Source organism: Vulpes lagopus, chromosome 5 (genome assembly GCF_018345385.1).
Source record: "Vulpes lagopus strain Blue_001 chromosome 5, ASM1834538v1, whole genome shotgun sequence".
Taxonomy (NCBI): Eukaryota; Metazoa; Chordata; class Mammalia; order Carnivora; family Canidae; genus Vulpes; species Vulpes lagopus.
This window is the reverse complement of record NC_054828.1, coordinates 67,764,622-67,788,384: the sequence shown is the minus strand read 5'-3', so window position 1 is coordinate 67,788,384 and position 23,763 is coordinate 67,764,622. Positions and strand designations below refer to the sequence as shown.

Sequence of the window (23,763 nt, the reverse complement as noted above, 5' to 3'; positions counted from 1 at the left end):
TGGTGGGTGTTAATGGGCCAAAATGGCTCCAGAAGCCTTCATCTTTGTTCCTTGGGAGGAGGGGGTGGTCTTTTAGGTCAACAAGCTCAGTCCTTCCAGCCACAGGGAACTTAGGGCTGGAGGAGCAGAAACAAAGGACCCTTATGCAAATTAGAAAGGTTTAGAGATTTCTCTGGGCTCCTGGGTGGAGCACAGGCTAGGTGAGTGCTCTGAATCTCTGGCTGACTCAGTCTTCTTTTGGGGGGGGGGGGGTGTATTTCTAGTCAGCAGCCGATTTTCGCTTCTAGCCTCCGAATCCTGCACATTTTAGTTCTCTGCTCCTCACTCTCCCACCCTGCCCCCACTGGACTCTGTGCCAGTCAGTTAGCTCTGAAGTTCTGGAATCGAAGGTCAACATGAAAAATGAGAGGGTCTCCACCACCCCGACCCAAGGCTCTCCAGAGACAGCAACCATAAAGACAGCAGATTCCCCAAGTCAAGTCTCAGGCAGGGAGAGGGTGTGGGGGATGGGAGAAGGCACGTGATACATGCTCTAGCCTTTCCTGAGAAACAGCAGCACGGGCATGTGCACACGTATACATGTTATCCCCAGGACTGCAAAGTAAACACAATGGACAGGCGGTTTGAGTCTAGCAAGCAGTTTAGATGGACAGTGGAGACCTGTGTTCCTCATTCCAGCTGAGGAGGAGAGATCCCAGAAGGAGAAGGGGCTGCTAAGGGAGAGCAAGACCCCACACCCTTCCAAACATCCCTTTTGGTCCAAGGTCTGCTGACCTTCCTACGTAGCTTCTTCTGCTTTCTGTTGGTGGTAGAGGGGCAAGAAGGTGAGAGGTCAGGGTAGTTGTGAATCCCAGGCTTCTGCCCTGGGCAGTTCCCCAACTTCTTTGAATGACTGTCGCCTCTTGGCCCTGGCAGGCTCAGCTGGGAAGGTCCAGGGGTCACGCTAAGGCAAGGCAGGCCAGCAGTGGCCAAGAGGGGTGGGACTGGGGGTCATTGCCTGGAGGGTGGGATCCTGTATTCTTCGAAAGATGGCTGGGAAATTCTTGCCTCCGTTGCGTAAGACTTTCTTTCCTTCCTCAGTTGAAGTGCCCAGATGTTCCACAATGGGGTCTTCACTCTGAGGAAAGGAAGGGTCCAATAAGTCCTTGCCCACTTTTCAGATGGCCCCTGGCCCTGAGACCCCCATCCGATCCTTCTGGCACTGAGCTGGGTTCAAAGAATACAGAACTGCGCTGGGAAAGGCCTGCGTCCTCGCCACTTCCCTCAGGCCCCCTACTTACCAGCTCTTCCAGGGGCACACGCTCAAACAGGGGGTGCCTTTCGAAATGGGTGCACATCCAGTCATGCAGCTCCAGCACGTCAGTTATGGTATACACCAGCCCCTGCGTAGGCAAACGCACCCTAGACAGCGCGCTGCACACAGCGGAGCAGGGGTCTCCAAGGCACCCCCGAAGCCTCTGTGCACGCGCTCACCCTGCCCTCCCTCCCGCCCCAGCTCACCCCGACTCCAAGCACGTAGGCATACTCTGCCAGCAGCGTGGGACTGATGATTCGCCACTTGTGCTTCGTCCGCTTGAAATGTGGGTCAGGGAAGAGGAAGAACATCTTCGTCAGCTGTAGACAGACACACAGACGTGCATCGAGGCATCAATGGGGCTGAGAGCCCGGCTTCAACGCCCCACCCGCCCTCCAGCCTGCCCCAGGGCCCCTCCCCACCTGGCCCTTGCGGAAGAAGTTGGGAAGGTGTTTCATGGCATTGCTACGGAGACAAGCAATGTTCTGGAAGCCACCTCCAGGAGCGGCTCGAAGGGCCCGAATCCGGTCTTGTACGTAGTCTGAGACCTTCACCCGGATCTCCAGGCCCAGAATCAGTGTATCTGGGAACAACGGTGACAGTTCCACTGGACACAGAAATGGGAATGGAATCATCAACCTCACACTTGCAGGAAGTGGAAAGGCGTTGACAGAAGAAAGGAAGCGTCAGTTGGCAACGACCAAAATCAGGAAGGGCAAGTGTGGACAGAGATCCCTCTACGGTGGTCCTCTGCTGGAGGAGAGGGTTAAGGTTAGGGTCCGGCTGAGATCCCAAGACTGTCACCTGGACTGGAAGTGGGAGGGCCTGGGAACACATGTACGTGGCAAGTGCTTTGACGTTTTCAGTGTTTCCACACATTGCCTCGGTCCTCCTAATGCTCTGCGCTAAGTTGAGAAGATGAGGATACGAGGTTGAGGTCGGAAATGCCCAAGGTCACAGGGCTGAGAGGCAGAACTGGAACTTGAACCAAGGTTTTCTGCCCCCGGGCACCATGCTTTTCCTCTCTCTGTCATGCTGTTACCTCTATGGGAAGATCTAAAAATAGAGACATGGGGATCCCTGGGTGGCGTAGCGGTTTAGCGCCTGCCTTTGGCCCAGGGCGCGAACCTGGAGACCCCGGATCGAATGCCACGTCGGGCTCCCGGTGCATGGAGCCTGCTTCTCCCTCTGCCTATGTCTCTGCCTCTCTCTCTCTCTCTGTTTCTCTCTGTGTGACTATCATAAATAAATAAATAATAAATAAATAAAAAATAGAGACATAGCCTGACACATGCTGGGACCACACAGACAATACAAGAGGAACTTGAAAACATGAGAGTAGACTGCAGAAACAATGGGTTCTGGTGAAGAAGGGAGGAGGGGAAGGAAGGTGGTGGAATCCCTCAGAAGGACAGTTCAGGATCACTGGCTACAGTGACTAATCTCTGACGCTAGTGCTGACCAGCTCACTGACCCGGGACCTCGCAGGTGAAATGGCTCAAGTAGGGGCTGAGGCCAGGGGTGGGGCCAGACAAGACAACCCACATTCTAAGAGGCATTTGAGACAACACTCTCCCTTCTGCAGGACAAAGGCCACAGACCCAGAGTACGGGGAAGGCAGAGGCTCTCCGCACTGATGTCACAGCGCTGGTGTCTGGTCCGAAGGGGAAAGGCCAACTCCGGCCCCCACCAAACCTGCTGAGGTAGCAGGACCTAGACACTGCCTGTCCCTGCCCCTGAGAAAAGGCCAGAGTGTTACCTAACAGGCCACCATAGCCACAGCCTATGTCTGCAAACTCCACTTGAGCCTGGGCTCGCTTTTCTTTCTTATCCTTTGGGTCATCGTGGGTCTTGTTTTGAGTCAGTGGAGCGAAGAACTCTGGGTATAGCTCAGACCAGTCCATCTCCTCAGGCTTCACGGGACTATTGGAGAGAAGACACGAGGGACACGAGGGACACGAGAAGGTTGGTCAGGACATTGCAGAAGCGGTTCTACATGTGTGGGGGCGGATGTTTAAGGGTGGGAGGTATAAATGGGAAGAATGTTTCTCAAAAATCCTGTAACAGTGGGTCCTGTGGTCTCCAGGACACACAGTGGAAAGCACCCTTAACGCCCGTGTGAATCACAGGCCATCATGCGGCTCATGACGCTGACCTGCCCATCTCCGTGTCTAGGAGCGGATGGGGCAGCCCTTCTTCTGGGGTAACGAGCTCCCCTCCCCCACAGGCGGGGCCTCGCCCTGCTTATGTGCTCTGTGGGGAGACGACGGACTGAGGTGCGGGCAGGATTTGTGTATGTCTGTCTCTTTAGTGAATCCGATCACCGAGGCCGAAAGGCGGCCACGACGTCCCGCCGGCGTCGCTCGAGTCTCCGTTCCCGTCTCCTCCCGACCTGGGGCGGAACGCCACGCCCCCTCCCTCCCCTCCAACTGCGCCCTCCGCCAAGGCTGACGTCACCCAGCCGGCCCGCCCCGGTCCGACCGAGACCCTGCCCGCCCGCCCGCCCGGCACAACCGCCCTCCCAGGCCCTGCCCCGGCCCGCTCACTCACTAGCGCAGCGTGTGGTCAGCCATGGGGTTGGAGTGCGCACGTTGCCGATAGTAGCGCTTCTGGGGCTGCAGGGCCTCGGCTCCTGCCCCGTCCCCCGCCGCGCCCCCCGCCTCCGCTCCCGCCATGATCCCCAGTCCCGGGTTCTCCTCCGAACCCACATGGAGACCGAGGCCCGAGGCGCACGATGATGACGCACCCCGGCACGTTGGGGGCGGACCCCGCCTCTTAAAGACCCAGGAGTGCGTCCGGCCTGCGGGGCGGGGGCGGGGCGCCCCTCCGCGGCGCGGGTCCCGGGCTGGGCTGCCGAGGCGCGACCGGGCACCGTGCCGCTTCCGTCAGCGCGCTTCCGCGCGGTCTGCGCTGCTGTCCTAGTCGCAGGCACCTGTGCACCCGCAGGTGAGGGGCCCCCGGGGCCCGCTTCCTATAGCCAGCCCCTCACTCGTCTGCCCCGTCCCCCGGGCCCGCCCCGCGCGGTCCGAGCGGGGCCGGGAGCGGGAGGAGCGGCTCCTCATCCCACCTCCAGGAAGCCGGACTCGGGGAGGCGGGGCCCGGAGCCGCGGGCCGGGGGTGCGGGCGCTGGCGGCGGGGCCGGGGCGCGCTCGGCCGGATGGCGGCCCCGGGTCCGGAGCGGGAGTCCGAGCCCGAGGCCGTGTTCCCGCAGGAAGTCGGGCTCTTCGCGGACTCTTACTCGGAAAAGAGCCGGTTCTGTTTCTGTGGGCACGTGCTGAGCATCACACAGAACTTCGGGGCCCGCCTGGGGGTGGCGGCGCGCGTGTGGGACGCGGTGAGGCGCTGGCGGAGCGGGGGGGGGGGGTCCCGGGCGGGGCGGGCGGAGCGGCGGGGGCGGGGGCGGGGCCGGGCGGGCGGAGCGGCGGGGGCGGAGCGGCCCCGGGCTCTTGCTGCGCCGTAGGGAGCCGGCCCCGCCGCGGTGTCTCTCTCTCCCTTTTGTCGCCCCGTAGGCTCTGAGCCTCTGCAACTATTTTGAAAGTGAAAATGTGGACTTCCGAGGCAAGAAAGTGATCGAGCTGGGAGCAGGGACGGGCATCGTGGGGATCCTGGCGGCGCTGCAGGGTGCGTGGGCAGCCCGGGCGGTGGCCACGTGTCGCTCCCGCGCTTCTTGGGAGCGGGGAGTGGTTCGGGACCAGACCAGGGGCTTGAAGGAGCCGTGTGCCTGCGAGTGCGTGCGCGTGCGCGAGCGCTTCCTCCTCCGTGCCCGAGAAAACACCCGGGGGGTCCGATTGAGGGCAGGCCTTAGTAAAAGGAGCTTTTTCTATCTTTTTGCGCTTTTTTTTTTCCTACCTTTTTGCTCTTTGTGGTTTCATGGGCAGTGCTGTCCCTTAAAACCGCCTTTGCTTTCAGCATGGTACTTTGTAAAAACGCATCTTTGGGGGCGTTCTGTAGGGGGAGCAATCTGCATGTACGAAATCTGAGGAGCGCTTTATAACTTTATTATGAAAAAATTTTTCGATTTTTATCGAATGCTTTTGAATGCTTGGGAGAAATAAGCTGGAGTTCTTGAGGTCTGGGGTGTGCTTTGTCGGGCTAATGGGGCTAGAAATTAAGCACCGAAGACTTGGGAAAGGAAAAAGTAAGGACAATTTTGCTTCTTTGGTGGAGAATCCAGAATTACAAAGGAAACTCTTTCTCAATTTATAATCTAATGGGCAGGCAAAACCTCACCCAAAACATTCATTTGAAACCCTTATGATGCCATCTCCTTAGTAATGCAAATGTCTTTGTTCCTGAGAACACAGCTAGGTCACTTTCAGGGAAGTCTTCCCAGAGGCAGGCATTCATTTTCCTATTCATTCAATCAATATCTATTTGGAGTCTTCTATCATGCCAGGTATTGGGATACAACAGTGACTAAGACACATTTCCTGTTCCTGAGGAGCTTATGGTCTAGCAGGGGAAGGTGGGGGAAGATGTTACAGTACTGGAATTATGGTGATGTATACACAGAGCCAGTGGACGACCTCTGGCTGTGATCTCCCCTGACTCCCTGGGAATTCAAAAAGCAGCTCTGTCAGATGAGAAGGTGAACAAACACAGCAGGCTCATAAAGAACCAAGGAAGTGTTAAAAAGCAGTTTTCCACAAAGGATGAGTGGAGGAGAGGTGTGCAGTTATGCTAAAACGGGAGAAAAGCGTGTAATGTGGTTGGGAACACCTACCTGCATTTGCTGAAAGACCTCCTTTGCTCCCTATTCAGCTGCCAAGTAAGAAATCTGGGTGTCCTCTTGCCCCTTGCCCTCTCCTGGTCACATCCTGGCAGTCAGACTTGTGGGTCATACGTCTTTAACATTTCCCCACTTGTCTGCTCCTCTTCCTACCATCTCTGGTTCAGGTCACTGCTCTTTCTTTTCTTTTCTTTTTTTCTTTTTTTTTTTTTTAAAGATTTATTTATTCATTCCTGTTAGAGAGAGGCAGAGACATAGGCAGAGGGAGAAGCAGGCTCCATTGCAGGAGCCGACACAGGACTCGATCCCGGGACTCCAGGATCATGCCCTGGGCCAAAGGCAGGCGCCAAACCTCTGAGCCACCCGGGGATCCCCTCACTGCTCTTTCTTCCCTGAGTTTTCACAAGTGTCTTCTAGCTTTCCCATAGGAAGGTTAGCACATCGAATCTAGATCTTGTGATCTTCCTGCACCTGGGCTGTTTCTCCTTCAGGCTTTCCCATCTCAGTTAATCACACCACTAACGCAGTGGGAAACCTAGATATCACCTTTGACGTGTCCCTTTTTCTCACTCCCATATCCATTAGTCAAGTCCTACTGATGATGTTTTCTCCTAAAAACCTCTTAAATCTCACTTTTTTTTTTTTCCCATTGACACCGATGGCTCCCCAGTCCATACCACCGCTGTCACTCTCCGACTACATCCAGGCAAAGTTGTCTTCTTGCTTTGACTTATTGCCCCCACATTGACCTCTGCCCACTCCTGTGCAGCAGAGTGATCTTTTCAAAGTGCAATTGTAATCACCTTTCCCTCCCATCATCCACTTGTGCTTTCCAGATCAAGCCAATACCTTTAGCGTGGCCTCCAAGGTCCTGCCTCCCTCTCTGGCCTCTTTTTGTGCCTCTGCCTCCCTCCTGTACTCCTCGTGCTCTCTGTCAGTGCCTCAAGTCTGGATGTTTCCATCCATGGAGTCTCCCCACAGACTGTATGTCTGGAATCCTTGGGCCACCTTGTTAATTCATACGCATCCTTCAGCGCTCAGCTCAAACATCACTTCCAGGGGAAGGCCACCTCCAGGCTAGCTTAGGTCCTCCTAGTATATAAACCATCGTGCTGACTGGTTTCATTTTGAATTTGTGACGAACCTTAGGTGGGTCCTTAAGTGCTGCCCAGCTAGTCTGTTACACCTCCCTTGTCCACATATTCCTCCACTCTCCTTTTTTTTTTTTTTTTTAAATTTTTATTTATTTATCATAGTCACAGAGAGAGATAGAGAGAGGCAGAGACACAGGCAGAGGGAGAAGGCAGGCTCCATGCACCGGGAGCCCGACGTGGGATTCGATCCGGGGTCTCCAGGATCGCGCCCTGGGCCAAAGGCCGGCGCCAAACCGCTGCGCCACCCAGGGATCCTTCCTCCACTCTCCTAAACATGTTTCTTACCTTCTTGCCCTTCAAACTTCTAAATGCCTCCTCTCCTGTCTTCACCCTCAGCTGATGACTTTGTTCCCCATCTCTTCTAATTGCTTCTATTTTCTTATAGAAAATGCTCACACATTCCTATTGGAATGTTTACTCACCTCACTGTTTGTTTCAAGGGCTTTCTCTCCTGTTACCATGGATAAACACCGTGTGATCCCACCTAAGGTCAAGCCCTCCACTTGTTACAAGACCCCAAACCTTCTCATCTACTCAAAGACATTGTTCCAGCAGACCCCCTCCCCATCCCCACTCCCCCCTGCACTATCACCTTTTCCTTTTCTTTTCTTTCTTTTTTTTTTCCTTTTCTCTGGAACATTCTATATAGGCACACACACATCTATATACATCTATAAATACACTATATTTTCTCTTAGAAAAAACTATTGGCCCTACATATTTTTTTTTAAGGATTTTTATTTATTTATTTATGAGAGACAGAAAGGCACAGACATAGGCAGAAGGAGAAGCCAAGTTCCCAGGAAGGGAGCCCAATGCGGAACTCGATCCCAGACCCCGGGATCGTGACTTGAACCGAAGGTAGATGCTCAACCGCTGAGCCACCCAGGTGTCCTGGTCCTACATATTCTTTTAGTTACCACTGATTTCTCTGTTCTGCTTTACAACAAAACTCAAAAGAGTAATCCTCATCGTCTGGTAGTACCTGCCTTATTCTTCTTCCCTCAATCTATTCCCCATTTCCATCCTCAGTTGCAGCAGTCAAAGTGGTGAGCTGCATTTCCAGCTCCATCTTGGTAAGTACAGGAGTCAGTTATGAGCCTACTCGACTTGACTTTGCAGCATTTGACTCTCCCTCCTCCTTGAAATGCTTCATTTCCAGGATACTACACTTTTGCTTTCTGCCTACCTCACTGGCATTCTTTCCAATCTCCTCTCTTGGTTCGTTTCGTTTCATTTTGACAACTGGAAGTTTGAGTGCCCCAGGGCCCCAGAGTGGTCCTTTGACCCCTTCCCTTTTCTGTCTACGCTCACTCCCAAGCAATCCCATCACCTTATGGCTTTAAATCCCCTTTCTATGCTCATGACCCCATAACTCTCCCATTTCCATCTCCAGATTTGTTGGAGGAACCACCTACCTACCCGATATCTTCATTTGGTTGTCTGATGGTCATGTCACACTTAGAAAGGAACTCATGATCTTCTTGTCCAGTCCTGTACCTCCTACAGCCTTCCTCCTCCGGAGTAAATAACAATTCGGTCTTCTAGTTGGGCCAAACCTCTTTGGAGACATTGTCAACATCTCCCTCTCTAGTACTTCATGTCTCGTCTGTCAGCAAATCCTGTTAACTGTACCTTCAAAATCATTTTGGATTTTGACATTTCTTAGATATGGCTATGCCCTGGTTCAATTGAGCATCACCTCTCCCCTGGGTCACTGTAGCTGCCTCCTAACTGGGCTCTTTGCATCTGACCTCACCGCCATGCAGTCCTTTCTCGTCACAGCAGCCAGAATGATCCTTTTACTGATTTGTTTAAGATTCTAGTTATTCATGAGAGACACAGAGAGAAAGGCAGAGACATAGGCAGAGAGAGAAGCAGGCTCCCTGCGGGGAGCCTGATGTGGGACTTGATCCCAGGACTTGGGATCACGACCTGAGCCAAAGGCAAATACACAACCACTGAGCCACCCAGGTGCCTCTCCTTTGTTTAAAGATTTTTACTTATTTAGAGAGGAGGGGGAGGGAGAGAGCATCTCAAGCAGACTCTGCTCCAGCCACTGGCCTTCCTAACCTTTCTCAGACCTGCTGACACACTCCTGCCTCAAGGTCTTTGCACTCGTTGGTCCCTTATTTGGTACATTTAGCCTGAGTGGTCCACATGGTTTGCTGCATCATTTCCTTCAGGTCTTTGCCCAAACACAATCTGTTTAGTGAGGCTTTTCTTAACCACTCAATGTAAAATTACATTCCCTGCCCCAGCTCTGAAGCAATTCTTATCCCCCTTCTCTGCTTAATGCTTCACCATAGCATTGGATGTACAGTGTATTTCCTTTTATTTGTTTGTTGCCCCCCCCCCCTTTTTTTTTATCACTAGACCATAATCCTTGTGAGTGGAGGGATTGTCTGATTGGTTCACTGCTATATTCTCAGCACCTGACATATAGGCAGATAATATGAATGAATTCTTGGTACCTTCTGTTTCTTTTTCTTTTTTCTTTTTTTTTTTTTTACCTCCTGTTTCTGTAGTAGTCGTCCTGATTACGATGAGTTTTGCAGTCCCTAGTGTGCCTCTACTTCTCTAATAAAACTCATGGAAGGCTGAGGTTTTGTCTTGCTCACTACTGTACTGCCAGAACTTAGTAGGTGCTCAGTACATACATTTCTTGCATGAATGAAGCATTCTGAGGTGCTAGTCTGATTATCTGCTTCCATCTATTAAAACCTACCACCCTCAGGATCAAGCCTGAGTCTCTTCAGCATGTCATTATTATTCTCAGGTCTTTTTTTTTTTTTTTTTTTTATTCTCAGGTCTTGACATTTTTCTCCTCCTTTCCACATCCTCCAAGAGTCAGTCTTCCTCAAATATGCCATGCTCTCGCCCCCGGGCCTTTGTGCTTTCTGTTCTCTGCTTGGAAAGCTCCACCTAACTAACTCCTACTTGTCCTTTAAGGCTTGCTGAGGCCATGTCTTCTGGGAAGCTTTCCAGACCCACAAAGTTTGGTTTGGGTCGGTAGGGGCTGGGTGCACAGCTCATCTCCAGCTTGGTCCTGCCCAGGCTTCTGCTGATACCTGATGGTTGTGTGTTGGGCAGAGAGATTGCAGATTAGCCCAGAGAGAATGTTGATGCTGTTGAACTTAGAATAATGAGAACAACAGTGGGTGAGATGGTGGTTAGGGTAACTAAAAGCCACGGTGCGCACTTCGGGCTGTAAAAACACTGTCCTCTAGGCCCTGCGGTCTCTGGACCTTCTGGGTAGGAGCCGAGACCCCTTGGTTGGTCCCTCTGACTTGCATTTCTCCTCCTTCCTCTCTCTCAGGGGGGGATGTTACCATCACTGACCTGCCCCTGGCCCTAGAGCAGATCCAGGGCAACGTCCAGGCCAATGTGCCGGCTGGAGGCCGGGCCCAGGTCCGCGCCTTGTCCTGGGGGATTGACCAGCATGTCTTCCCTGGAGACTATGACCTGGTGCTGGGGGCTGATATCGTGTACCTGGAGCCCACCTTCCCACTGCTGCTGGGCACCCTCCAACATCTATGCGGGCCCCATGGCACCATCTATCTGGCCTCCAAGATGAGAGAGGAGCACGGGACAGAGAGCTTCTTTCAGCACCTCCTGCCCCAACATTTCCAACTGGAGCTGGCCCAGCGGGATGAGGATGAGAATGTCAACATCTATAGGGCCAGGCACAGGGAACCAAGACCTGCTTGACATCACCCTTCTGCTCCTCTGAACCCCTTGTCCTAGGAAAGGAACTGCTGTATCTCCAAAGCCACAAACACAAGGAAGAAGAGTATGGGTTTCCCTTGCCCTTCCCTTTCTCCTTCCCTCTCTGTTCCCCCAGATACTCTTGGGCGGGTGCAGGAAAGTGCCTGCTTGTTGGGAATCTTAGAGCACTAGGATAGAGCACAAAGGAAGTTCCCAATTCCTGTTCTCAGAGGACGAAGATAGGAAAGGTGTCCAGGATTTTTAGGGGTAGGGGTGGCAAATGGGAGGTGAGAACAGTGGCTGCAGAGAGACTGGCCCTGAACTCTTCCAGTCCTGCTGTTGTTTTTCTATACAGAATATAGAATGGACCCTGCTAGATTCTCATGGAGTTTTTTTTTTTAAAGGGAAGGAAGGTCATCTCTGCATCCAAAGAACTCAGGCTTCTGCTGGGGGGCTAGAAAGGTAGAAACCTCAGGCCACCCACTTCTTGCTTCTGGAGGCAGAATCTGGCGTGACCATGGCTCTAACTGGGCCAAGTCCTCCCTGCCCAGAAGCTGGGACAGGCAGCAGAGCTGTCCTTTGGGCTACAGCTTCTTTATCCTTTTTTGGAGCTGGAGCCATGATCACCAAGTACTAGGTTCTTCTCATCTTTGAGTTTTCTTTAGGTTTCCAAGCCCTGTTGGTCCTTCCTTGCTAGTGTATTTTGTCTTTCACCTCTTTTCTCTTCCCACTGTGGGGCTTGGGGCTCTCTTTACTCCTTGGGCCACATATCTCTTCCTCTGGACTCCTGGCCTCCATTCTCTCTCCTTTAAGCCATTTATCAAACTCTTTTGATCTTCCAAAACCAGCTCTGACCAGCTTCTGCTGCCTACCGCAAGAGTAAAGCTCCTTGGCTTGGTACTCAGTCTATCCCATGTGATCCCAAATGACCCTTCTATTTCAACTGGTTTCCTACATGTATTGCAACCTCTGGACAAATTCCAAATGTCTACTCTTTGTTCCCTATTTCCACACCCAAGTTGCCCTGTTTTCTTCATTCTTTTTGATGATTCCCTGCCTGGAAGAGCTCTTTCTACCTCTCAAAATCTTCATTACTCTTAGCCGCTTTCCTGAAGAAAGCTTTTACGGAGCCTCCTGTTTGGATGTGATTCCTCTCTCCCTGTAGACCCTTTCACTGGTCATCTTAGGGACTTACTCGGCTTGCATGGTACCGGTCTGTCCCCTGCTTCCCACCCCTAGACTACCGGCAAGGGCAGGGGTGTGGCTCACGCCTTCCTAGTGCCCTGAGGCCTGGCGCAGCCGTGGCCTACAGCGGGTCGACGTGCACCCGTACTTTGCTGGGTCAGCGACTAGTCCCAGGGTCTGGTGAAAGGGCTCCCCCCGCTGCCTGCCCCGCGGCCTTTGGCCACATTCCTGAACCCACCCGCCCACCTGCCGGGTCCGCCGAGAGTCCCAAATGGATGACGGCTGTGAAACAGGACTGGAAATAAAGGAACGTGAAGTGTGTCCACGTGCCTCGGAGCGTTATTTCGCGCCCCCGTGCCCGGTGGCCTCCGGTATTCACCCGGGGCGGGCAGCGGGGCGGCGCGTGTGGCCGCCCGGCCGGCAGGTGGCGCCGTCCCGCCTGGCGCTGGCGCCCGAGCTCTGGCCCCGCCGCCGCGCCGTAGCCGGTGTCCTCGCGCGCGGGCCGCGGACATGTCGCTCCTGCGGCCCTGGCGCCTCTTCGCGGCCGCGCGCGGCTGCTCGGTGAGGGGCCTGGGCCCCGGCCCCGCGCCTTCGTCCTGGGACTTCTGGGTGCGCTCGGGACGCAGCCCCCGTCCCCGCCGCCCCCGCCCCGGGAGCCCCGGGGCTCCTAGGGCGGCCTCCCCGCGCGCTCCCCCGCCCGGGCTCCCGAGGCGCCCGGCCTCCCTCCCTCCCTCCCCCCTTCCCCTTCCCCCTTCCCCGTCCCATCCCCCGTGGGCTCCCCCCCATCCCGCTCCCCGCGGCGCCGGCGGCTCAGGCTTTCCCTCCTCCCCCGCAGGCCGGGCCCCCGCCTCGGCCGCGCCCCTTCCACGCGGGTCCATGGCTGTGGTCGTCGGCCTCGAGCAAGGACGCCCTCGTGAAGCTGCGGCGAAGAACAGGCTACTCCTTTGTGAACTGCAAGAAGGCTCTGGAGGCTTGCGGCGGGGATCTCAAGCAGGTGGGGGGCGGGGGGCCGGGGCGACCTCAGGGGCGGGGCCGTGCTGCCCAGGGACCCTAACCCAGAACCCTGGGCAGCATTTTTTTTTTTTTTTTTTTTTAGGATTTTATCTATTCAGGAGAGATGCAGAGGGAGAAGCAGGCTCCACGCAGGGAGCCCGACGTGGGACTCGGTCCCGGGTCTCCAGGGTCGTGCCCTGGGCCGAAGCCAGCGCTAAACTGCTGAGCCACCCGGGCTGCCCCTATTTTTAAAGATTTTTTAAAAAATATTTTATCTATTTATTTGACAGAGCACAAGTAGGGTGAGCGGCAGAGGCAGAGGGAGAAGCAGGCTCCCTAGTCAGTAGGGGAGCCTGATGCGGGACTCAATCCCAGGGCCCTGGATCCTGACCTGAGCTGAAGGCAGACACTCAACCGACTGAGCCACCCAGGCGTCCCTATTTTTAAAGATTTTTATTTATTCATTCATGAGAGACCCAGAGAGAGAGGCAGGCTCCCCGCGGGCCCCAATGCGTGACAGACCCCAGGATCCCGGCCTGAGCCCAAGGCTCGGCCACCCAGGCGCCCCTCGGGGTAGGGTGCACACATAAGTGCCGACCTCACCCTTTGACTCCAAAGCAGTTGACCAGGATCCCGTGGGTAACACTCTTCCAAGCACCACTGCTCTGCTGTTTGCTGGTGCTTGGAGCTCAAGGCCTTGTGTGAGCCTTGGGAGCCCCACACACCAGGACTCACACTATGGTGCCCTCACACTAACCCTGTGATCTTGGACACCTTGATCTTTCAGAGTCACGTTGTTCTTGTCTGTACATAATAATAAAAAAAAAATACTGCTGTCTGGTCCATAGGGTTGTTGTGAAAATTAAATTTATCCGAAGCATCAGGCACAATGCCTGGTATTTGGCGTTCAGTGGTAGGCTACCAGTAAAAGATAGACTGCTTTAGTTTCCGTTATAGGATTGACGAGAAACAGAATTAGGGAACCTGAACATATTTTAGAACCCCGTTCAGTTCTAAATTCTGTGACTTTGTCATCTGCCCTGTTTTTAATTTATAGGCAGAGAGCTGGCTGCACAAGCAGGCCCAGAAGGAAGGCTGGAGCAGAGCTGCCAAACTCCATGGCAGGAAGACTAAAGAAGGCCTGATTGGGCTGCTTCAGGATGGAAACGCAACCGTGTTGGTAGAGGTGAGCTGTCAGGATTCCAGATAAATCAGCTGCCCTTTGGGTGGAGAGCTGTGTGCTAGACCCTTCGTAGCCTTAAAGAAGAGGTGTTTGCGAAGTGCACACAGTTGTTGGGAGAAAACTGGTGAGATCACGGTTATTGTGAGTTCACTTAAGTATAGGAGTGGCTGGGTGTGTTGGCCGTTAAAGGCCTCGAAAGTCAGAAATGTTACAGATACCCCCACGTTTCAAAAGTTCACTTAACGCATTTTGCTTTTACAAAAGACCTACAATCATACACCTGTTTTTGTTTTTTGTTCAATCCAAAGAGTACTTTTCACTTTTATGAAAAAAAAGGCAAAAAGTGAAAATAGCAGTTAGTGTTGGTTTTGCACTGATTCATCGTAGAGGCAGGGGGCACCCTCGCAACAGGAGTTGCCCCCCCCAGCTACTCTGCGCATCTCAGCATCAAGCCGCCATAGCTTTGAACTTTGTGAGCATCTGTGCTTTCCGTTGATTTATTTCGTACATCAATTTGTTTTGTACATCCATTTCCATATAAATTAATGGTAATTGATTTTTCACTTTATGCCATTTTGGCTTACAAAAGGTTTCATAGGAACGCCGTACGTTCAGATAGTGGGGCAAACCTGTACGTCTCAGTGGGAGTCTCCTGCAGCCTTATACCTCGTCACTGATTGTTTCCTGGAACAGTTAGATTTTAAAGCTAGGAATTATTTTAATTAGTCGGTGGATAGTGTGTAGCTGTTTTAGAGGAGGTGTAGGGGCCTCAATTGGTGAAGAATCAGATGTAGGTTAGCATAGAGTGAGAAAAGGAGATAAGCAGGCTGACTGCAAAAGTGGTTTGGTGTTGGAGGAGTCTGGAGAACGAGGTAGTGATGGCCCACAGCTACGGGCAAGTGGTAAAGGTGTAATGACTCCTTTGGGGACATTAGGGAACCATCTTTTGAATATGGGGGTCAGTTCCTAACTCATTGGCACAGCAGGAATCACCTCATTGAGTTTCTGGCCTCAAGCTAGGAGAGGAACTGCAGCCTTAAAATTCGAGGGTCATTTATGTCTGTTTTGTTGAGTCTGAAGCTTCTTCTGTAATACCTTGGTTTACTCTGATTTTAAAGGCACTTTTGCAAACTGTTCAGAAGCAGCTTATACAGCAACATCAATTTGTTCCCGCCAGGTAAACTGTGAGACAGATTTTGTTTCCAGAAATTTAAAATTTCAACAGTTGGTCCAGCAAGTCGCCCTGGGAACCTTGTTGCATTGTCAGAACCTAAAGGATCAACTCTCCACATACAGTAAAGTGAGTTTTGGAATTGTCTCTCAACGTGCTGGATTTACACACACACACTCCTTTCACAGGGTCTTTGCTATTTCCTTTTTTTCACACATTCTCATATCTCACTCCCTTACTTCATGTTCTTGCATAAATATTATCTCTTTGGAGACGGGTAGCCTTCCTGTTGCACTATCCCCTTATTTTGTTTCATTTAAAGATTTTTGTTATAATTCTGTATTTTATGTTTTTACTTATTCGTATGTTGTTTAATCTCCCCAAAAGAATGAGAGCTTCATGAGGCAGAGATTTTGTCTTTTCACTACTGTGTCTCTGGTGGAAGAGGAGTGGGCCTAGCATTTGGTTGGGGCTCATTAAATCTGATGAATGAAAGAATGAAGGACAGTGAGGTAGAGCCTGTCAAATAAGGTAAAGCTTTATTCTTTTTTAAAGACTTACTTGTGGGGCACCTCGGCGGCTCCAGTGGTTGAACATCTGCCTTTGGCTTAGGATGTGATCCCGGGGTCCTGGGATTGAATCCCACATCAGGCTCCTCTAAGGGAGGGAAGGGAGACTCCCAAGCCGACTCCCCACTGAATGCAGAGCCCTATGCTGGGCTGCACATAGGGGGCTCAGTGTGGGGCTTGATCCAGCAACATGACCTGAGCTGAAATAAGTGTCAGAAACTTAACCAAATGAGCCACCCAGGCGCCCAATCAGGTGAAGCTTTGTATTCAGAAATCTAGAATGGCCTGAGGGAAGGAGTTCTTTCTTTTTCTTTCTTTTTTTTTTTTTTTTTAAAGAAAGAAATTCTAAATACATTTATTGGAGAAGGTAGAATTTAGGAGAATAAGCGTGTTTTTGTCCATAGGAGGACCAGGATGGAATTATATCAGTGTACCTTTGATTCACCCTTACTGTCAACAGTTATTTTGTGTTTAGTACCACCTCTTTCCTCCGGTTTATCCTTCTCTTGAGAGTTTGTGGAAAACGTTAATTATTACTGACATTAGGGACGCCTGGGTAACTCAGTGGTTGAGTTGGCTCAGGTCGTGAGCCTGGGTCCTGGGATCGAGTCCCACTTTGGCTTCCTGCAGGGAGGCTGCTTCTCCCTCTGCCTGTGTCTCTGCTTCTCTCTGTGTGTCTCTCATGAATAAATAAATAAGATAATCTTAAAAAAAATTATTACTGGCATTAAATAGTCATTATATGGAAAACCATGTGAAGATTGTTTTTTAGAATTGTGTTGAATAGATGAGCCACTTGAACTAGAAGTTCTATTCTTCTTCCTTCCTTCCTTCCTTCCTTCCTTCCTTCCTTCCTTCCTTCCTTCCTTCTTTGGTAAACTCTACCCTCAAAGTGGGGCTCAAACTCATGACCCCAAGAACAAGAGTCACATGCTCTATGACTGAGCCTGCCAGGCACACCTCGAGGTTCTGATCCTGACTTTGTGAGGAACTCTATTTGTCACCCAGAGCCATTCACTTACTTTACTCTGTGTTTCATTATCAGTACAAGAAATTTTGGTTTTCTTTAGCTTTATTTTTTTCCCTTTTGATCTTTAATTTTTTTTTAACTTTTATTTTGAAAAAAATTCGAACTTACAGAAAAGGTTCCCAGTGTTCGGCGGTAAGTTACATTGTACTTTTATTTAGATTCATAGTTTGTTAGCATTTTGACTCATTTGCTTTATCACTTTTTTACATACCTATATTATCATTACTGTTTTATTTTATTTTACTTTATTCTTAAGTAATCTCTATATCCAGTGTGGGGCTAAAACTCAACCCCAGGATGAAGAGTTGCATGCTCAACCAACTAAGTCAGCCAGGCGTCTTATCACTATTTAAAAAATTTTTTGTAAGTATGTTGCAGACATCAGGACCCTTTTTCCCTTGAATATTTATCTCCTAAAAACAACATTCTCTTGTGTAACTACAGTACAGTAATCACATTCAAGAATTTTGACACTGATACAATATTTTATATAGTATATATGCCATATTTTTGTCAGCTAGCACTTCTGATCCAGAATCCAGTCCAGTATTGTGTGTTGCAACTACTTACATGTCTCTTTAGTCTCCTTTCTGTGTTCCTCAACCTTTGTCTTTCATTACATTGACCTTTTTTTTTTTTAAGATTTTATTTATTTATTCATGAGAGACAGAGAGAGAGAGAGAGAGAGAGAGAGAGGCAGAGGCAGAGACACAGGAAGAGGGAGAAGCAGGCTCCATGCAGGGAGCCCAATGTGGGACTCGATCCTGGGTCTCCAGGACCACACCCCGGGCTGAAGGCAAGCGCCAAACTGCTGAGCCACCCAGGGATCCCCACAATGACCTTAAAAAAAAAAAAAAAAAGATTCTTCTATTTTTAAATAATCTCCACACCCATGGTGGGGCTTGAATTTACAGTCCTGAGATCAAGAGTTGCATGCTCTCCTTGACTGAGCCAACCAAGCACCTTGCACTGACATTCTTTTGAAGAGTATAGGACAGTATTGTAGAAGGTCTTTTAACTTGGGTTTGTCTGATGCTCCTTCATAGTTAGACTCAGAGTGTGGGTTTTTTAGCATGAATATTAAATAAATTATCCTGTATTTTTTTCAGAATATCACATCAGGAGGCATGTAATGACTGTTGGTCCCATTATTGGTGATGTTAATTTTTAAAGATTTTATTTATATATTTATTTATTTTTAAAGATTTTATTTATTAATGAGAGACACAGAGAGAGAGGCAGAGACATAGGCAGAGGGAGAAGCAGGCTCGCTCTTGGGAGCCCGATGCCAGACTCTATCCTGGGACACTGGGATCATGCCTGGAGCCAAAGGCAGATGCCCAATCACTGAGCCACCCAGGTATCCCCAAAATTTTATTTATTTTAGAGAGCGGGAGAGTGAGATTGAGCATGTCCCCGAGTGAGTGGGAGAGGGACAGAGGGAGGAGGAGAGAATCTCAAGCAGACTCTGCACTTAGCGTGGAGCCCGACCTGGGCCTCGATTACCCCAACCCCGAGATCATGACCTGAGTGGAAATCAAGAGTTGGATCCTCAACTGACTGAGTCACCCCCACGTACCTGATGATGTTAATTTTGATCTCTTCTTGGTTAGGGCAGAATCTTCCAGGTTTCTCCACTGTAAAGTTATTCTGTTCCTCTTTGTAACTAACAAGTAATCTGTATGGGAGATTGAGACTGTGTAATGTCCAGTTCCCCAAAAGACTTTTACCTGAAGGTATTAGCATCCATCCATGACTCTTGTCAGGATCTGCTATTACTGTGAGAGTTGCATGATGGTTATCTTTCTCAGTCTTATAATTTCTTTTACATGTATTAGTTTTATTAGTTGACATTCTACTGTAAGAAAGACTACTCCCTATGTTAGTACTTTACTTAGTACACATTAACTCATGGATACTTTATACAGTGTGTCATAATTTATTATATAATCTATTTTTTTAAAGATTTTATTGATTTATTTGACAGAAAGAGAGAGTGCACAAGCAGGGGAGTGGTAGAGGGAGGGGAGAAGCAAGCTCCCCACTGAGCAAGGAGCTTGACATGGGGCCGGATCCCAGCACCCCGGGACCATGACCTGAGCCAAAGGCAGAAGCCAAAGGCAGAAGCCATCCAGGCGCCCCTATAATCTATTATTCAATTTGATGCTCAAATTATACCTGGATTTGGCCAGTGTAAGCTGGCTCTGTTGACTTTTTGGAATGTATTTATTATTTTCAAGTATTTTCTTACTTTTTGGCATAACGAGATACTCTGGGCCTATGTCATACTTTCCTTGCCCTACCTGTGGAATTAGCCACTTTTCCAAGGAGTCCTCATCCTTTTTAACGGGGGGAATAGTTTTTAGAAACCTAGATCCTTGCATTAAATATGCTTATTTCTACTGAGACATCATTGCTGCTTGCTCTTTCAGCAGACAGATGCAGGAAGTGTGTGTGTGTGTGTGTTTCAGTTCTAATCCTGCACACAGGGTTCTTCTTTTCCTTCCCCCATTCTATATTTATGTCTTTTTTGCTCACTAGTATGCTGGCTCTTAGCAACTTTAGTGGTTACTTATTTTCTCACTGTTCTAATACAACACTGAATTGTTTTAGTGACTATACTTGACCACTGCAAATAACAAACCTATAAAGGAGTTCAAGATTTCTTTGGTGTCCTTTTTGTCTTTACATTGTAGTTACATGGTCAAAAGACTATATTGAAAGTTACTTGGATTAGTTTTTCCCCCCTTCCGTGAAGTTGCATTATTCATATGAAATACAGTTAGAGTCTTATGTTTCTGTGTAGTTAATTTTGGTTTTACCTCCAAATTCTCGATAATCTAATTTTGTTTTTGAATATGTAAAACATTAAAATTCTGAAAATTAAAGCTGTAACACACATGCACAGATGTCTCACTCCTTCTCCTTTCTACCTTATTCTTGTCCACTCCTGTAGATAACCAGTTTCATTGGTTTTGGGTATCTTTTAAGTCGTTTTGCAAAAATAGCATATTTATATAAATACTTATTTTTTTTAATTAAAAAATTCTTTGTAAAGATTTTATTTGATAGGTTGAGCACACATGAGAGAACAAAAGTGGCAGAGAGGGCCAGAGGGAGAGGGAAGCAGACTCCCTGCTGAGTAGGGAGCCTGATGTGGCACCAGATCCCAGCACCCCAAAATCATGGCTTGAGCTGAAGGCAGACACTCAACTGACTGAGCCACTCAGGCTTTTTTTTTTTTTTTTTTTTTAAGACTTATTAAAGAGAGAGTATGTGTGTGCACAGGGGGAAGGTACAAAGGCAGAAGGAGAGAGAGAATCTCCGGCAGACTCCCCGCTGAGTACACAGCCTGATGCAGGTGCCCCTATAGATGTACTCTTTTAATTTGCTTTTTTCATTTAATGTAACCTCGCAATACTCTGTAGCAGCTCAAGCACATCTTTCTTTGTTTTCTTTTTCCCAACAGTGTAGTTTTCCATTATATGGCTGTGCCATGGTCTGTTTATTCAGCCAGTCTTTCAGTTCTAACATTTTATGATTGTTTGAAAATACTGTTCCTGATTTCTAGGAAACTACAGTTCAAGAAGTTAGGTGGGATGATGGGATTGAGATGGAATTGTGGGTGGTGTAGTGGTAGGATAAAATACTCATAAAATAAAAATGCAGCTGTTATCAATATGTAACATCTTTGTCTTAATGAAAACATTCATTTAGGGGCACCTCAGCGGAGAGCCTGCTTGAGATTCTCTTCCCTTTGCCCCGGCCCTCTGCAGGCATGCACATGTGTGTGCTTGCTCACTCACTCCCTCAAATAAGGAAGGAGAGAGAGAGAACGAGAAAGAAAGAAAGAAAAAAAGAAAAGAAAGAAAGAAAAATCTTAAACCCAAAAAATGTATACTTGATGGTCTTAAATTGTTTTTTGAGAAATATACTTTTTGCCTAGTCTCTAGGACAGAACTGATTTGTTCGGTTCCTTTGTGCACTTAGGGCTTCTTGAATTCCTCTGAGCTCTCTGAACTTCCGGCTGGGCCTGAGAAAGAAGGCTGCCTCAAGGATCAGCTAGCCTTAGCAATAGGTGAGTATTGGTAAGGATGGGGGGAACTGGGAGTTAGGAACCGGCCCTCCTGGGATCTTTGATAATTCTCCGCACCTAGGTCAAGAATTGCAGGCTGGTGTACCCGCAAGGATCGGACAGTATGAACGTGAGGAGTGGGCTCTATAGTGTGTTAGACACAAGTGAGCAGTGGGCACCCTGAAAAACTCACCCTCTGCTGAAAGAAATGGTTACCAAGCTCTAGCCAGTTGTTACTTTGGGGTCCCAGCATTGTCAGATTTTTAAATTCCTTTAAAAGAATTTAGCTTTATGTGAAAAAACTTCAGTTTTTAGATTTTTGTAGCTAATTAAAATCATTTTCAGCACTCTGCAGGCTGACCAAGCAAAACATGTCTTTAGGCAGGGATTGCCTTTGACCTTCCAGTTGACACCACCCTGTACACTGTGGGAGACATAGTACAGCACGAGTCATCCCACCTTCTTTATAAAGGGACCCAGGAATATTTGGAGCTTCATGTGTAGGATTTGATCTCTTTTTAGAAAAATCTCATCCTGAATTTGTGAAGGTTTATTCATTCAGAACCCCTGGCTACAGGAACCACATTCCGGATCATTGTGCCGCAACTACTGGGGATTTTGCTCTCTTCCTACGTGTCCTTGATGGAAGGAGGGAAGTAGGACTGGGTGGGAGCTTGCTGGGAATTTATTGCTCATCTGATGTTTCCAGTCAAGACATCAATTCTGTTTTTATCAGATTATCGTGAAGTATGTATGATGTTTGAGTGAGTCATAGCTGAGAAACCAGGCAGACAGCTGTGAATGAGACTTATTAAGAAATTCTGGAAGAGCTGGGTATTGGAACCTTGTCATTTTCTGAGAATTAACAATTGTTTAGATGCTTTGAGTCGTTTTAAGATTTCTTTTGATTTCTGGATATCTGGATTTTTTAGATATAACTATGGTTAATGCAGGGATATTTACCCAGATCCCTTTTGGGGTCCCCTAACCCCTTTCCTACCTTTTGGCTTATTTGGACCTATGTTAGAGAGGATGGCATCCTGAGATCGGGAAAACTGGAATTTGTTTTGTTTTGTTTTTTAAAGTATTCGTGAGAAGAATTTAGCTTTGAGAGACAGAGGCAGAGACACAGGCAGAGGGAGAAGCAGGCTCCGTGTAGGGAGCCCGATGCGGGACTCGATCCCGGGTCTCTAGGATCACGCCCTGGGCCAAAGGCAGCGCTGAACCGCTGAGCCACCCGGGCTGCCCTCTAAGCCTAAGATCAACATAGTAACAATTGCCAGCATTTGAGTGCCACCATGTGCTAGATAATGTAATGAGTCCTCTTACATATGTTACTTTGTCTCCTAAAAACCCTGCTTTCAGGTTATTTTAAGTGATACCATCTCCATGTTATGGAGGAAGAAAGAAAGCTTGATAAATTCATAAATGGGGTTATGTCATTAAGTCACTTACTGCCAGTAAGGTGCAGAATGGACACGTGAGTCCAGGCTCTGTGTGACATCACAGCCTGTGTTTTTAAATACCAGTGTGGCATGTTGTTGGTGTTCCATAAAGATATTCATTATTTCTCCTACCCATACACTCTCCTCCCACATACCTTTTTCTTCTTTAAACTGCAAACGGTATCTCTCCTTCTTACAGAGTATCCACAGTGTAAATGCAGAGCACCGTCTCCCAGACTCAGCCACCTCTATGCATATTTTGGTACTATGACATGCGTCATATTCTGGAAGTGTGTTACTTGTTTTTGCTTTTTTATAGGGAAACTGGGAGAAAACATGACTCTTAAACGAGCTGCATGGGTGAAGGTGCCAGCTGGGTTCTATGTTGGCTCCTATGTCCATGGAGCAATGCATAGCCCCTCCCTCCACAACCTGGAGCTTGGGAAGTATGGGGCCCTCGTGGTCTGCGAGACATCTGAGCGCAAAGCAAGCCTGGAAGACCTTGGCCGCCGCCTTGGGCAGCATGTGGTGGGCATGGCCCCTCTCTCTGTTGGCTCTTTGGATGATGAGCCTGGGGGAGAGGCGGAAACCAAGATGCTGTCCCAGCCATACTTGCTGGATCCCTCCATCACATTGGGACAGTATGTGCAGCCTCAAGGGGTGTCCGTAGTAGACTTTGTGCGGTTTGAATGTGGAGAAGGTGAAGAGGCAGCAGAAACCGAATAGGTTCCGGAGACTTGGCCCAGGAGATGTTTATTCTTAGCTCTGGACATCATTCCGAGAAGTTATTTCCTCAGCCTCTACAAACCCAGAATTTGTTTTTCATTGGAGTTTATAATGCAATGATATCCTCAGTGGGAAGAGTCATTAAATAAAATTGCTATATAATAAAGAGAGTAGAATCTCTTCCTTGCTTGTGTAATGCTGGGTTTAGCTCTTTTGCACCTTGTGACCAGCTGTAGGAAACAGCAGGCAGGCCGTATGGAGGTGGCCGACAGGGTCTGAGAGAGCAGGCATGAGCAGTTGTGCTGTTGCTTCCCGATTTATCATGGTACCCCTAAAATTTCTACCTCAGTTTCTCTGTGACCCAGCACTCCTATTCTGCTTTCACTTTGGGGTGCTTCGGGCTGTGCTGCTCTCTTGGAACTTCCCCGGTTACATTACTTGGGCCACACGGATTCCTTGGGAATTGTTGACTCAAACTTCGAGTCGTCTGGAAAATGTGGT

The 23,763-nt window shown here is 49.2% G+C and overlaps 3 protein-coding genes across 9 annotated transcripts; 2 read left to right on the top strand and 1 right to left on the bottom strand.

Moving 5' to 3' along the window:
* Nucleotides 1-622: 622 nt before the first annotated feature.
* On the bottom strand, nt 623-4,043 carry METTL1 (methyltransferase 1, tRNA methylguanosine). Of its 2 annotated transcripts, none has more exons than XM_041755433.1 (6): nt 3,845-4,043; nt 3,054-3,217; nt 1,717-1,877; nt 1,501-1,614; nt 1,281-1,382; nt 623-1,117 (listed from the first exon to the last, which is right to left on the bottom strand). In XM_041755433.1, the coding sequence occupies exons 1-6, from the start codon at nt 3,967-3,969 to the stop codon at nt 944-946; spliced, it is 840 nt and encodes a 279-aa protein (XP_041611367.1). In that variant the 5' UTR covers nt 3,970-4,043; the 3' UTR covers nt 623-943. The 2 variants fall into 2 exon arrangements, with proteins under 2 accessions (XP_041611367.1, XP_041611366.1); XM_041755432.1 differs by having other exon boundaries at nt 1,717-1,901; nt 3,845-4,042.
* Nucleotides 3,124-23,428, top strand: TSFM (Ts translation elongation factor, mitochondrial). Of its 6 annotated transcripts, none has more exons than XM_041755430.1 (7): nt 3,124-3,259; nt 12,906-13,064; nt 13,167-13,252; nt 14,121-14,249; nt 15,424-15,546; nt 21,007-21,094; nt 22,856-23,428. In XM_041755430.1, the coding sequence occupies exons 2-7, from the start codon at nt 12,947-12,949 to the stop codon at nt 23,260-23,262; spliced, it is 951 nt and encodes a 316-aa protein (XP_041611364.1). In that variant the 5' UTR covers nt 3,124-3,259; nt 12,906-12,946; the 3' UTR covers nt 23,263-23,428. The 6 variants fall into 6 exon arrangements, with proteins under 6 accessions (XP_041611364.1, XP_041611365.1, XP_041611359.1 ...); XM_041755431.1 differs by lacking the exon at nt 3,124-3,259 and adding an exon at nt 4,052-4,240; XM_041755428.1 differs by lacking the exon at nt 3,124-3,259 and adding an exon at nt 12,526-12,679.
* Nucleotides 4,247-12,391, top strand: EEF1AKMT3 (EEF1A lysine methyltransferase 3). The gene is made up of 3 exons (XM_041755434.1): nt 4,247-4,628; nt 4,804-4,915; nt 10,497-12,391. The coding sequence occupies exons 1-3, from the start codon at nt 4,452-4,454 to the stop codon at nt 10,886-10,888; spliced, it is 681 nt and encodes a 226-aa protein (XP_041611368.1). The 5' UTR covers nt 4,247-4,451; the 3' UTR covers nt 10,889-12,391.
* Nucleotides 23,429-23,763: the final 335 nt, after the last annotated feature.

Bases quoted from the DNA above. Each gene is read 5' to 3' on its own strand.
- METTL1 (XM_041755432.1), bottom strand. From the start codon at position 3,969: ATGGCGGGAGCGGAGGCGGGGGGCGCGGCGGGGGACGGGGCAGGAGCC. The intron at 1,902-3,053 runs GTAACACTCTGG...TTCTGTGTCCAG, and splicing joins TGGCTATGGTGGCCTGTTAG to TGGAACTGTCACCGTTGTTC. The intron at 1,118-1,280 runs GTAAGTAGGGGG...TCCTTTCCTCAG, and splicing joins GTGTGCCCCTGGAAGAGCTG to AGTGAAGACCCCATTGTGGA.
- EEF1AKMT3 (XM_041755434.1), top strand. From the start codon at position 4,452: ATGGCGGCCCCGGGTCCGGAGCGGGAGTCCGAGCCCGAGGCCGTGTTC. The intron at 4,629-4,803 runs GTGAGGCGCTGG...GTCGCCCCGTAG, and splicing joins CGGCGCGCGTGTGGGACGCG to GCTCTGAGCCTCTGCAACTA. The intron at 4,916-10,496 runs GTGCGTGGGCAG...CCTCTCTCTCAG, and splicing joins GATCCTGGCGGCGCTGCAGG to GGGGGGATGTTACCATCACT.
- TSFM (XM_041755425.1), top strand. From the start codon at position 12,581: ATGTCGCTCCTGCGGCCCTGGCGCCTCTTCGCGGCCGCGCGCGGCTGC. The intron at 12,680-12,905 runs GTGCGCTCGGGA...CCTCCCCCGCAG, and splicing joins CTTCGTCCTGGGACTTCTGG to GCCGGGCCCCCGCCTCGGCC. The intron at 13,065-14,120 runs GTGGGGGGCGGG...TTTAATTTATAG, and splicing joins GCGGCGGGGATCTCAAGCAG to GCAGAGAGCTGGCTGCACAA.